The sequence below is a fragment of the Carettochelys insculpta genome, chromosome 2, assembly GCF_033958435.1.
Source record: "Carettochelys insculpta isolate YL-2023 chromosome 2, ASM3395843v1, whole genome shotgun sequence".
NCBI classification, from domain to species: domain Eukaryota; kingdom Metazoa; phylum Chordata; order Testudines; family Carettochelyidae; genus Carettochelys; species Carettochelys insculpta.
This window is the reverse complement of record NC_134138.1, coordinates 65247630-65262155: the sequence shown is the minus strand read 5'-3', so window position 1 is coordinate 65262155 and position 14526 is coordinate 65247630. Positions and strand designations below refer to the sequence as shown.

The following is a 14526-nucleotide window of genomic DNA, read 5'->3' as shown; positions in this document are numbered from 1 at the left end:
AGGCATACATTTGTACATTTGACACCTCATTTGCATATTCCAAAGGGAAGAAGGATTCTTTTGAAGATGGGTTTACTTTCAAAAGAGCAGCGTCTACACTGGCTTTCTTCTTTCGAAAGAAGCTCTTTCGAGATTAGAATATGCAAATGAGGTGTCACATATGCGAATTTATATCTCATTTGCATCTTCAACTTACTTCATTTGCATACCTCTTTCAAAAGAGGAATGCAAGTGTAGACGCACCCACGCACACAAGGACTCCCTCAGCCGCTAACTGCTTCATTTAATAAAACCCTTTTCTCTTCCCATTGGTTCAACTGGCTGATTGCCAAGAGAGAACTCACTATGTCTGGGTTTAACCTTTTACAGGCATTCATTCATGTGAGACACTCTCATCATTTCCCCCTCCAGAAAGCCACAGAAAGAAACATCCTAATGCTGGGTCCTAGACTTGTACAGAGTTGCTTGCACTCCATCTCCTATCTTCAGGTTGTACTAGCAATCACAGCAGCCTGGAACTCTCTTTCTCTCCCTTTCCATTCCATTTCATAGTGTCCTATATTTGTGAACTGAAGGTTGGGCTCTGCTAAATCCAGTTGTTGCCAATGATGGCCAACAGCTCTGTAGCACCAAGTCTTCAGGGAAAAAGGAAAAACTGAACAGAACATTCCTTTTGTACAAATTTTGCACTGAATAATGGCACAGCATTTGCCCCAGCGTAATACCTGTACATCATTTTTTTAAAATTGTAATTATCCTAACAAGCATTACCCAACTTAAAAGAAAACTAAACATGCTGAGGTACAGAAATACACAGTCAAGGCACATAAACAACCCCAACTCTGACCTGTAGTGATACCATGTGATAACCATATCATTATGAAAACAAAAAAGCAGTCAAGTAGCACTTTAAAGACTAACAAAATAATTTATTAGGTGAGCTTTCATGGGACAGACCCACTTCTTCAGACCATATCATTATGGTTATGCATGTTAGTGTTTATGGTCCTACGCTCAGTTGACTTCAGTGGGATCACTTGTATGAGCAAAGCAAGATGGATTTAGGCCCTGGTCATTTCAAAACTGGCCAGGCTGCAGATCAGCATACCCACTGTCTATGTGCATCCAATTCTAATCTTTTCCAGTCTTGCAAAATACTAGTAAATCAGTTATAGATGGGAGGATTTATCATTTTGATCCAGTTTCAAATGTTTTCTTGCCAGCTTTACAAAGAAAAGTATTAAACTTAAGTTATAAAATTCAGTGGAAAGAAATAATCCATAAATTGCACTAAGAAGCTTTCATTTATTTTGAAAAGTAAATGTTGGCTAGAATAGCCAAGACAGTTAAGCCCACATCACTGTTATTGAAAATTTATGATATTGCAATGTCAAAACAGAAAGAAACAAGGCGACATTGGGGTGGGAAGATAATATATTTATGCCATGGTGGTACAGTTTCATGACAATGCCAAAAATATATCAATAAACATTTTTGGAAACCAAATTAGAGTGACAAGGACAAAAAGGAAACAGCTATATTACAAATTTCAGATATAACAAATACAAGTTTACCATACATTCAAAAGAAAACTAAAGAGAAAAATATCCCATACACTACAACAGCATTAATTTAGTGTACCTCCCATTCCTGTCTGTGGAGGGCTTATAAAGGCGGGGTGGGGAGGGTTGTCAGTGTTAATCATAGCCCTAAGTTTTTAAAATAATTTTTGAAAAGCCTCAGATGTCACAGCAGAGGACTGGGCTCTTAGGGAAAGCCCAGCTCTTGAAGGGAACAGCTACTGTTGGACTGGTGGAAAGGAGCAGGACAGATGTGAAATTAGGTGGAGGACAAAGAACCCTGTTTGCCCTTACAACCAGAATTAATAGGAGAGGGAAGGAGAATAGGCAACACCGGACCCCACCAGCAACCACACAACCAAGAGTGCCCCCCCAAAAACATGCAGAAGGGAACCTCTGAAAGTAGTGCACTTCTGCTGCTGAGGAACATGGAACATGGAGAAGAAGCCGGGAAATCCAGGGCTGATTTTATTAATGTTGGAAACTGGATTTCAGTTTTTAAACATATGCTCTGAGCAACTGCTGGGGCGATGAGCACAGTAGAAAACCTTAGATCAACAGATCACCCCTACTCCCACTGTTGCCCCTGAGAAGGTCGCCTTTCAAAACACCACAGGGAGGGCAGAGAAGATGAGGGCTGTGACTGGCTTATCTGTGTCTCACAGCCCAATCTCCCATAAAGGTGAGAGTTCAGGGTATTCTCCATAATCCATTTGTAATTCCCTGAACAGTCCTATCAGGCAGAGAGAGAGAGAGAGAGAGAGGAATTTGGTTTTCAGTAGTGACTTGGAAGGAGGATGATGCAGTAAAATAGACATTGAACAAGAGCTGACAATGGCGTGAAAGCTAGACAAAACATAGACACTACTGTGTTCACTCAGAACAATGGCCACCACAGATAATTTATCATCATAATATTCTATCGTAAATGTTGTTTCTAGATATAACATGAAACCAAACAATTGAAGCTGAACTCTGGACCCCGGACTGAATCACAGAATCACTATAAAATGCCAAATCCAAATGTCACTGCACCTGGTAAAGCTCATAATCAAATCTACACGATAAAACTCAGTTTCAGGAGTATCTGGATTCAGGATTTTGCTATAGCTCATTACAGAGATACTAAATTTATATTGATTGATTTTTGTGTTAGAGTTCTAATCTGGGATTTTGAGTATGTTTCTAGTTACATCTCTCAGGTTACTGAGAGCTCAATTTAATACGTTCAAATTCACTATTCATTAAAAGCTGACAGTGCTATTGAACATATTATTTGTGTTGCATGTTGCATGTCTATAGAAGTAAAACACTAATGATCCTGTACCATGCATTAGGTCTATAAAATCCATGATCGATTCTTAAAAAACAAATGCTAATTGGATTATTCCTAGTTACTGATTTGAAACAGGGAGGCTTTCTTCTGGTCATCATACAATGTAGGTCACCAACTCACAACCTCAAGTTTCAACTATAGAACTTCATATTACAGATTGAACCTCACTTGTACAGCACCTTTGGGACCTGACTGGTGCTGGATGAGAGAATTTGACAGGTCAATATTGTGTAGCACATTACCAACGCTTCTAGTTAGTGGGCTCTTAGAAGACATTTAGGGGTAAATTACAGCTAATTAAAAGCACAGAACACTGGGAGTCAGGACTGGTGACTGAAAACAAACTTCACGGAACCATGGGAAACTTGGCCACACTCATGAGAAGTGGTCATCTATCTAACTAAAATGATGTTGGATTACGAAGTTGGCTGGAAAAGAGAGTTAGAAATGAGAAAGATTCAACCTGTAGTAACTTGTAGTATTAGCTGCAATTCTCTGTGGAAACTGATCTAATGTTCTCTAGAACATAGGATAAAGTCCAAATTTTATAAAGCTACTACAGAAATAAAATACACATCCCAAAATAAATTTTCACTACTATTCTAACATGACAAAACTAAACTCTATCTAGAGAAGCTTTATAAAGTTCAATTACATTATAAATAAAAAACTACACAAAATGGATACAATTGCCATATGGAAATGGATCATCTTCTAGAAAAAGTGCTCTGTGTAGAAAAGGCCCCTGAGTGTTGAGAGTATCTGTCTCTCTAGTCTGATCAGGATTCCATTTTCTGTAATTAGCATGTCAGACCATTGCTTGACTCGGTGTCATGGAAAAGCAGCTATCATAAGAAGCATCTGAAGTGACAAATACCTGTAAAATCAATGAGGAGGCCTGTAGCACTTTGGAGACTAATGGATTTATCAGGGCATGAGCTAAATCTCCAAGGTGCTATAGGACTTCTGCTTGTTTTTACAGCTGCAGCCTAACACAGCTATCCCTCGGAGACTTTTCACAATTAATACTTGTAAATACTACCCTATGGTGAACAAGAAGAATTCCTAAACCATGGTAAACAGAATTGGAAAGAAATGTAAACAACTTCAGTAATTTAATTTCAAGTTAATCACTGGTTTTAATTGATTTTTAAATTCCCTGCTCCTGGGCAGTACAGAGCAGAGGGGACCCAGCTCCAGTGAGCCAGATGACCAAAGGAGTAGAGTGCCCCATTTGCAGGGCCAGAGGAAATCCCTTTTTCAGCTATACAGCCATATCTTTGACACGTTTCATTATCTATTTTATATCAATGCAATCATTTAATCTAGCTCTCATTAGGATTTTTCAAGACAGGACTTAGTGCTCTTGGGGAGCAGGAAGACCTCTTAATAAACCATATTGCCATATACAGAGGTCTGGAGTAAATTTTATTATTTATTTGCATTGCCATAACAACTAGAGGTCCCACTCTAGATTGGGCCTCCTTGTATTAGGCACTGTACAAACATATTATAGGGCATAATCCTTGTCTATTTAGATTGTAAACACTTCAAGGCAAGAAAGGCCAAGGATGGGAATAGAGACAGAAGCACAGAGAGATGAACTGGTGCACCCAAGAATAGGTCAGTGGTAGAAAAATCCCAGAACCATAGGGTAGGAAGACACCTCAGGAGGTCACTGAGTCCAACCTCCTGCTAAAAACAGGACCAACCCCAACTAAATCAAGAACTTAAATCTCGTGGTTCCCAGTCCAGTTGTCCATTGAACTCTGAAGATCTTCTATATTAATGGATGATCTTAGGCTCTGAGCCTGTAGTGTGTTTTCTCCTTGTCTTCACACTTTTGGTGAGTAATATTTGCCCACTACAGAAAATGACATAGAACTTTCCCTATGTGCTGGGCTCAAGTCTGGCTCTAGCAAGATTTAACCTGGCAATTCTGACACTTTGCTCATGTCTTCATGTATAATGGACTACCAGCACACTACCATTCTCTTGTGCAAATATAGCTGGGAAAGGTATGAAACAGAGGACTAGGAGATGTGTAAACCCCACAGTTCAGGACTGTCTGGATCCAGGCCCATTTCCATTATGTCATTTAGAAAGAAAAGCAGAGATTATAAAATAAATTTATTTAACTGAGGTAACAGGTGTTTGTAGCACGTTTAAGCTCAGTACTATATTTATCTGCTATACTGTACCACCCGCAGGTTAATTAATGTAATTGCACAGTATACTTAGCTCAGGTAATTGCTCCAGGGTATGCAGGCACAGCACCATGCTAAAAAACTAGGCAAACCAGACAGTAGAAAGAAAAATTGTGAGTCCATCTGTTTGTATTCATGATTTATCATCACTTATGGGATCAAATCTTAATTTCTGTACTATACGCCTGCTCTGCCCAAGATACTTACATTGTACAGCAGTCTATTTTTCTTGCATACATTAAACACAATGTTCTTTCTCCATTTCTTTTTTCCTTCTCCTAAGTCTGGCTTGGACTTCACCTCAAGAGTTTAAATGTGTTTGCCCCTTACAGGTTTTGTTTTTATTGTTTTTGCTTGCAAGGGCTCTGATACACAAAAAGGACTTATTCTCCTAATTCTCTTGTTTAGGTGCCACTGAGACTTTTAAAACCACAGCTCAGCTACTGTGTAGTTACGGAGGCTCTTAAATCCCCTGGTGTAAAGCAGATTTCCCCGCCTGCCTTTCCTGCAGGGCCCAATCTAATAGGCATTGTCAGAGTGCCTTTCTTTCAGAGGTGAGCGCCCTAAGCACTGCTCTATAGAGTCATACTGTCAGTGGCCTCAAGAAGAGGAACAGAAAGAGATACCCCCCTCAACCACAGTCCACATATTAAAGCACTCACCTCAGAGCTATGATGCTCAAATCCCTTATCCTCAGCAGAAAGGAAGCTCCTGACTATGGACCAAGAGGAGATAGTCACCTTGCTGCCGCTCAGACTTAACCATTTAACTTCATCAGATTTAAAAGGCTTAGGATACGGTCCTCTCCCCTGTTCCCTGCTGTTGGATGGTTTAGGCTGCTCCTTTCTCAGCATGCTGGGTTTTGTGGAGCCCATTACCCAGAGCCTATCTCTTCCAATGCATTTTATATGCAGCCTAAGGGGCTAACATTGGGTGTATGGATTCCACTAGTGAGACCCTGCCTAAAATACTTTGAGTACAGTAACACTTGGAATTGGACCAAAATATTTAGAGAGAAATTGATCAAAATTTCCACACTCCTAAGATGCACCATCGTTATAAGATCCACTAAATTTCAGGTCTTCAGATTGTGCAAAACATTGTTATCGTCAGCAGAAGCATTTAATTATTATTACAGATGGGTTGGCAAAATCTCTAGCTTGAGGGGAGCAAGTCCACCTAAATATGGAGATTAGTGACTCAGTCTAGTCTTACTGGCCATACTTTTGTTCTAAGACACTTAAAAATATTATTATTTTCCTTTTTAAAATGATTTACTGCAGATTTCTGGAACCAAGATACTTATTTGGGTTAAAAGGACATGATAGAAGAAACCACTAGGTGTTGCTTCTTCAGTGCAATGAGACAGGCCTATGTAAGTGTGTTACTTTTCCCTCATCACCCTAACTCAAAGGCTTGAGGAAGGATCTCTGCATTGCATAAACCCCACTTAAACTTCACCATAACCCCTCCAGGGCTTAAATGGTGATGAATTCCTCATTCAGACCCCCTCTGAAACCACCCCGCCCCCCACCACTCATGCATATGATGAAGCAGGTCTTTGCCTACAAAGCTTATGCTCCAAAATATCTGTTAGTCTGTAAGGTGCCACAGGACTTCTTGTTGTTCATTCACACCTGCTGTCCTTGAGTGAGCTGCACCCTATTTGAAAAGACATTGTGATTTAAAGCAAATCTCTCTTCACTGATTGATCTCAACTTATTCAACATCTTGCTGACATCCAAAATACAATGACATTCTTAATGGTTCCACATGCTGGATCTTTCCTGTGGTGGAAATGAAAACTTTTATTACCATAGCCAGTAGTGGAGTGAGTTACTAATGTTTTCAGTTAATTGATCACTAAACAGTATCTACCATTATAATATGTAGTCAGGATGAGTACATGAAACAGAAGGAAATATGAAATTGTCAGGTTTCATTTCTTCAGAGTAACTAACTGAAAGGATCTATAAAAAATTATTTGCTTTTCTTCCTTATTGTGGCCAGCTGCCTGCATAAACAAACAGGCTTCCATCTTAAATTATTGTGTGATATGTGAGACTTGGGCAAAATCATGCTGATGAGGAAGACATTCAATAGGAACTGTGCTCACATTTCTCAGACCTCCTGGTAGCTAATGACAGACTCTGGACCTAACCAGAGAGCTCAGAATTACTTCTACCAATGACACTTGCCTGGTGCCTGAAAAAGAAATCCAGCTGGCTACATCAACTTGTGAAAATGGCTTTACCTAATAAAAGACACCAGGGTTGTGTTGCTAGCAGTCTCCAGAGAAGTAACTACACCCAAATATTTGCCTCTTAATCCAATGTGTCATCACTATTTACCTCAAACTGAAACAAAACAAAACAAAACAAAAAAGAGGGAAGTCCTAAAGAACATGACTGTGTATATGTGTCTTGTTTGATCTGCACAACTGGTTCTGACACAGTAATTTGCTGCCAGGACAACCAGAACACAACATAATCATGGCCCTTTTGACTTTCCACTGTTTTACTAATTTTCCACAAAGACTAAAAGAGCTTGCAACTACTATAACTGCATCTAAGAGAAAGCAAATGCCTTGCAAAAAAGTATATTGAGCATATGGGCAGACACTCCTTACATGGTGCCGTTAACTCCTTATCTAACTGCTACAGGAAATGGCTAAAAGAATGTATTATTAATAAATACATCATCAAAATTCAGGATTGTCGACAACAATAAAAGCAACTGTAAAATTCAGTCGAATGCAAACTAAACATGTAGGTTGTGTCTTTCACAGTCATTTCTGATACCAATTGTGTTAATCAAAAAACTTCCATGAACTTAGAGCATTTAACTGTATGTCACAGATACCCAAGATTCAAACAGCAAAAGTAAAAGCTCCAGATGAATTCACTAAATTACAGCAGAAATCTTGCCCTATATCATTTCACATTATACCTTACTCAAGCCTATTCTATCAATCTCTCTTTCCTCAGCTCGAAAATAACTCATTTATTTTTTTTAAAAAGTGACAAATTGCCTTTCTTCTGGTTACATTTCAAAAATGCTTAGACTTCACGGTAATAGTGTTACTGAATAAAATGTAAATGTAGTATAATTACTGGTAGATCTCTTCTTTCAGCAGCACTGTTATTATTTCCTGATTTCAAAACCTGACAGAAACAGCCCTCTGAAAATAGACACAGGGCAACATAACATGAAACTGGCAGAAAATTTATACGGAATAATGGAATATTCCACAACTGATTGTCCCAATGTAAGAAAAAATGATGGGCCACAATTCTTTTTCACATTTTTGACAGACAATAACAAGAGGAGCACTTTATTCCAATGAGACTAACGTGACTTCAATGAGTACAGTTATCTTAAAGATTGTGAGGCACTCAGATACTGTGATAATGGAAATCACATAGCTAAGGTAGATAGCTACAGTTTAGTCAAGCTGAAAAGCTATAGAAAAAACATTTTTTCTCAGCACAGAAGACATTTGTTTAACGAAGCAAATCTGTTACTTTGCTGCAGCTAAGTATTAAGCACACTGTGATAATTAAAGGAAAAGGCACTCATATTACCGTGTTTTCAGCATTCGGTAGGCCAATTGTAACCGTACTTTGTAATTAGAAGAACAGGCAATCTATTAAAACTTCCCTTATATCAATATCTATAGCTCATTTTAATATCAGCAAGTATAATATGGCCAAATTCCAGCCTCCATCAAATTCATGCAGGTCCAGAATATAACCCTGGAAATGATCCTAACCCTATTATACATGTGAGTCTTTAAAAAAATATATACACTTTACCTTTAACATTTTTTCCAAACCCCATAGAAGCAGGACCTGAACTATCCACTTGTCTTTTGCTGTTTGTTTTCTCTTTCATGACATCATCATCACTTGAAATATCATCAGAGCTAATCTTCTTTTTCTTCTTCTTTTTATGTCGAGGTGGGAGTTTTTTGGGGAAAGTAAACATTGGGACTATGACAAGGAGCATTGCAAAGGCACAAAGGAGGAAGCCACTCCACCTAAAGTGAGAAAATACGAATAACAATTGAGAGGTAGTGCATTATGTAGAACCTTGTGTAACTAAACAGAAAACCGTGTTTCATGCGAATGGCTGGCAAGCCATTACGAGTATTAACAGAATAGAGGAGCCAAAACAAAGCTTTTTCTGTGGTACTGAATGCAAAATGAAACCACAAGAAGCATTTTTTATACCAACACCAACATTTAGTTTAATTTTAAAATCATTTACCAAGACAGCATCAATTGATACGACTACAATGTTCCTCGTGTACTCTCTGGAGTTTATTGCTTTTAACAATACTGAGGAGAAGGCCTTTACTGAGAGTTAATTAGCTCAAACTTGGACAAAGTCCCACTGAAATTTATGGGTATTTGCCAGATTTAAAAATGAAGGGCTAGACTGGACTTTTGGAGGCCCAAGCCCAGGGTCCCCTTATGCACAGCTGGATATCCCCTTTCCCATAGGCCAGGGGTCAACAACTAAAATAGCCAGAAGAACTATATTTCCCATTTGGCAAAAAACCTCAATAACTCAAGTGCCACAATGCATGTGAATATGAGATGGTCCTTAATAAATAACGTCAAACCATACTTTCTGTGACCTCTATTTTAAGAGCAGCACACACACAATGATTTGTAATGCCATACACATTTACTGCAGGACATCCAGAAACTTTTCATATATTCTATTTCCTCACACTTTACATGTGTGTTTGTACCACTGTCTTCCTGACTTTCACTCCCCAACCTTCCCTGTCTCTGGAGGACACTAGGTGGAGTTATCCAACATTTTGAGATCACATATCACATAACACAATTTGCTATTCAGATATGACTTGTTCATTTTTGGGCTTTTAGAGATTTGCTGTTTATCAAAAATAATCAGGAGGGGTTTTTTGTTTGTTTTTGTTTGTGTTTTTTCTTTTTTTACTTTTCAATTATAGCATCAGGAGCCACAAAGAAGTCCTGAAAGAGCCACAGGTTTTAGACCCCTGCCACAGGGAGAAGATACAGTCAGCATCTCCCTACTCAATGCTGGAAACCCTAGTTCTAGCTGTAGTGTAACATACCCATCAAAACACAAAACATCAATCAAGGAATGATCCAGGAGACGATGAGAAATAAAATTTCAAACCATGCACTTGGTATCCAGCAGCAAAGGAGGCAGGTTACTGACATGTATCAATAGCTGAAACACAAATCTTAAGAGCCTGTTATGGCAGGATACCAAGTGCGTCATATATCATAACCGCAGCACACTATGTCTCCTTACATGACAGACATCAAAGAACTGCACAACAGACAAAAGAGATAAGGAATTTCAGCATCAACAATGAGGAATGAATAGGCAAGTGACATGCATATTAATTAGAACATAGGGGACAGAGGCCTTTTTAGTGTTTTAAAGGGTAAAGAAATGGGGGACACCTGAAAAGGCATCTGAACAAGTACCAAAGCAAAAGGAATGGAAGCTAGGAAAACCAGACAGCATCGGGGAACTTTCTTTCAACTTCTTGTGTCAAACAGACAATGAAAGGCAGCATTACAAGATCAAACCATACTCAAAATTAAACAAACATTTTCAAAAGAATTACAGAAAGATACTTCTACTCATTTGCTGGTTAATGTACCTCCTACAGCTGCACAGCCACCTCCTTTGCCAATTTATACCGCATGCTAACTGGTCTATAAATATAACAATCTAGAGTAGTCTATAATGGATGTATCATTTCCAGCAGATAAAACCAGGCATATAGGGTCATTAGAATCACTGAATATAAAATAAGTTTAAATGCTTAAAGCCGGGGTACAATTACTTGATTTAAACTTTTACAATATAGTCAAAGCAGTCGAGAAGGATGCATTAAAACAATCCAGAATCCAACGGTCTGAGCAAACTGAAATTCAGACGAAGAGACTGAATACTAGTTGTACTCAGACAGACTCTTCCTGGATTTATTTGACCTCATAATGTCAAAACATAATTGCATTTCTGCATAATATATGTTTGGAAGTAAGGAAGAAGGGATTTTCTTTTCAATAATAAGGAGAACCCACAGACACCAACACTTGCTTCCTACAGTTAAAGTTACTGTATACTGCCATAATCATTATTTTGATTATTCATTTTCCACACTTTTCTGTGACAAGTGAATTTAGGCATTTAACAGCTTTAATTCAAGCAAAGAATTGAAATTAGAGACAGTATGTTACTTCAGATAGTTGAGGCTGCAGGTCCCAAATATGACTGTTAAACTTCAATCTCATCTTAAACTATATTGCTACTTTGCAGGGTGGGGGAAAATCAAACCTCTGAATCAAGGACTGCAACGTACTTAACATTTTTAGATGAAATCAAATAAAACCTGCCCAAATGACACTGGTGGAGAATTTCTGGACCCACATAAAATAGATATTATGGGACAAATGGCTTCATTTTTGGATCTCCTTGCTCTGGAACTAAAGAATGCATTAAGGGAACAAGAAGATGATTCTGCACCACTAAAGCCAGTTTTTAAAACCTCTGTTGATATTAGTTGTTCACAATCAAGATGCAAACACACATTGCTCAGAGACAGACAAAATAATCAGGATCAGTATTTATGACAATTGTTTACGAATACTGCAAAAACTATTTAACGAGCTGGGCTGGATTGCAAAACAAAATTACCAGAGGCCAAATAACAGGGCACACTTTTTTTTTAAATAGGCAAAATTTTAGAGATTTATTATTGAAACCAAAATTTCGGTAAAAAGCAAATAGATCAGAAACACTATAAAATTGGTTAATGATAGCTGGACAAGTTCTTTTACAGATTCCTATTGTAAATTGTCAGTTACTTATTGAACAGTGTTTCTCTACAGTGGATAAACTGGAAGGCATATTACTACAGTTTATCTGAAAGTTTGAGAAGCCAAGTCAAAGTTCAACAGCTAGCCTCTGATTGTGAATAGGAATATTCCTGAATCAGTATTTATGTGTGAAAAACATTTAGGCTAGTCTACACTAGGGTCGATCTTCCAGAGTAGGGTCGATCTTCCAGAGTGTGATTTTGCGCATCTAGTAGGGATGCATGAATTGACCTCTCAGCGATAGCAGTCAAACCCTTCAGTCTTTGCGAGATGCAAAGAGTAAGGGAGGTCAATGGGAGAAACTCTCCTGTCAACCTTGTTCAGTGGGGACAGTCAAGTAAGCCAAGCACAGGTAGATTGACTCTGGCTATGCAACTGCTGTAGCTAGAATTGTGTATCTACGATTGACTTAATTTGCCTAGTATAGACATAGCCTCAATATGCAATGCCACAAGCAACCGAGACATCTACTATTATATATTGAAGATTGTATCCTGAGTTAGGCAAATCTTGTTTGAGGCAGGTGGGGAGAACAAGCAGCTCATAGGATTGGCCTTTTACTTCTAAGGCATTTTTTATTCAAATCTGGCTTCAATCAGTAGTTGTCACCTAGGCCGTGTCTACATGTGCACACTACTTCGAAGTAGCGGCGCCAACTTCGACGTTAGGTGGCGAGACGTCGAAGTCGCTAACCCCATGAGGGGATGGGAATAGCACCCTACTTCGAAGTTGAACGTCGAAGTAGGGCACGTGTAGACGATCTGCGTCCCGCAACATCGAAATAGCGGGGTCCGCCATGGCGGCCATCAGCTGAGGGGTTGAGAGACGCTCTCTCTCCAGCCCCTGCGGGGCTCTATGGTCATCGTGTGCAGCAGCCCTTAGCCCAGGGCTTCTGGCTGCTGCTGCCGCAGCTGGGGATCCATGCTACACGCACAGGGTCTGCAACCAGTTGTCGGCTCTGTGGATCTTGTGTTGTTTAGTGCAACTGTGTCTGGGAGGGGCCCTTTAAGGGAGTGGCTTGCTGTTGAGTCTGCCCTGTGACCCTGTCTGCAGCTGTTCCTGGCACCCTTATTTCGATGTGTGCTACTTTGGCGTGTAGACGTTCCCTCACAGCGCCTATTTCGATGCGGTGCTGCCCAACGTCGAAGTTGAACGTCGACGTTGCCAGCCCTGGAGGACATGTAGACGTTATTCATCGAATTAGACTATTTTGATGTCGCTACATCGAAATAAGCTATTTCGATGTAGCGTGCACGTGTAGATGTAGCCCTAATGGCTTTTTGGTGATCCCAGTCCAATTTCACCATTACCAATGTCACTAAATGGCTCATGTTTTGGCGGTCTCATCAGATCAACCAAATAATGAATGGGCACGTAAAAGGAAACACATTCTTGCTCAAAGTGATGCCAGATGAGCATTCAGGTACATTGGTGAAGTGATACGGAAGACATTTCACCGCTGCTACCAATGCTGTGTCCGTTCTATGGATTGAAGAACAACCAGTTTTGCTAGTAAGTTACATTCTACAATTATATGTTTGGTCTATTGTTCCTGCTTTCAAAAAGTGACTTGAATGAAACTCTCATAATTAAGTATTTTAAGCCATTAAGCCCCGCTCCCACTAGTGGATGGCTTGAGCATACATGTTGATAAGATATACTACTTGCTCTATACGTCAGTTCCTTTTAACATCAAAATGGTAACACAAAAGACATAACAAAATATCCTCATTTCTGCAGGTAAAATGGATGGATGAATGACAGCCTCTTAAATTATTTCCCTCTGAAAAAACTCCCTCTTCTCCAGAGACAAGTGATTCTGACAGATCCTCCTAATGGAAACCAAAATGTTCTAGTGAAATTTCAGAAAAGAATTAGGAAATGAAAAAGCAACTCATAGAAAAAAGGAGAACAGAAATTAACAATGTTCTAGTGCAACAGGCATGGAAGGCAACATTAATAAGAAAAACGACTTTCCTTTCTATAGTTGGAAGCAGGATACCTCTCAACAAAGAGATAACGGAATACAGAAAACAGAAAAACTAATCTAGAAACATCTCTAAAAATATGCACTGATGGGCAGACAGAGTAAGTCTCCACTCAGCTCAGAAACAAGATTTTATAATACGGATAGGCTAATGTGGATATGTGATGCCACGACACTAATTACAAGTAACAGAGATTTAGAAAATTATCAGAGATACTCATACGGATGCCCAGAAAATCATTTGACAAGTACTAATCTGAGGCCGGTTATCATTTCTGGCATGTCTCTAGTGAAATAAGCTTCAAAATGCCCCAGGAAATTACTAAGAATTAAAATATTTTGCACTTACAGTTGCGCATTTAGTGCAATGACATCAAAGCACTTTTTCAACACAAAATTAACCCTGAGAAAACCTCTGCGAGAGAAGTAGATAGTTAAGACAAACTGGTTAAGTCCAAAGTCACACGATAAATGACTGACACAGCAGGCTGGGGTAAGGATTTCCAGTCTACTACACAGAGAA

At 39.1% G+C, this 14526-nt stretch overlaps 1 protein-coding gene across 1 annotated transcript in view; it reads right to left on the bottom strand.

Moving 5' to 3' along the window:
* SLCO5A1 (solute carrier organic anion transporter family member 5A1) overlaps positions 1-14526 on the bottom strand; it is a 107604-nt gene that overhangs the window by 32794 nt on the left and 60284 nt on the right. The window contains 1 exon segment of the mRNA XM_074985738.1: positions 8939-9162. Within this exon segment, the coding sequence (XP_074841839.1) occupies positions 8939-9162 (224 nt within the window).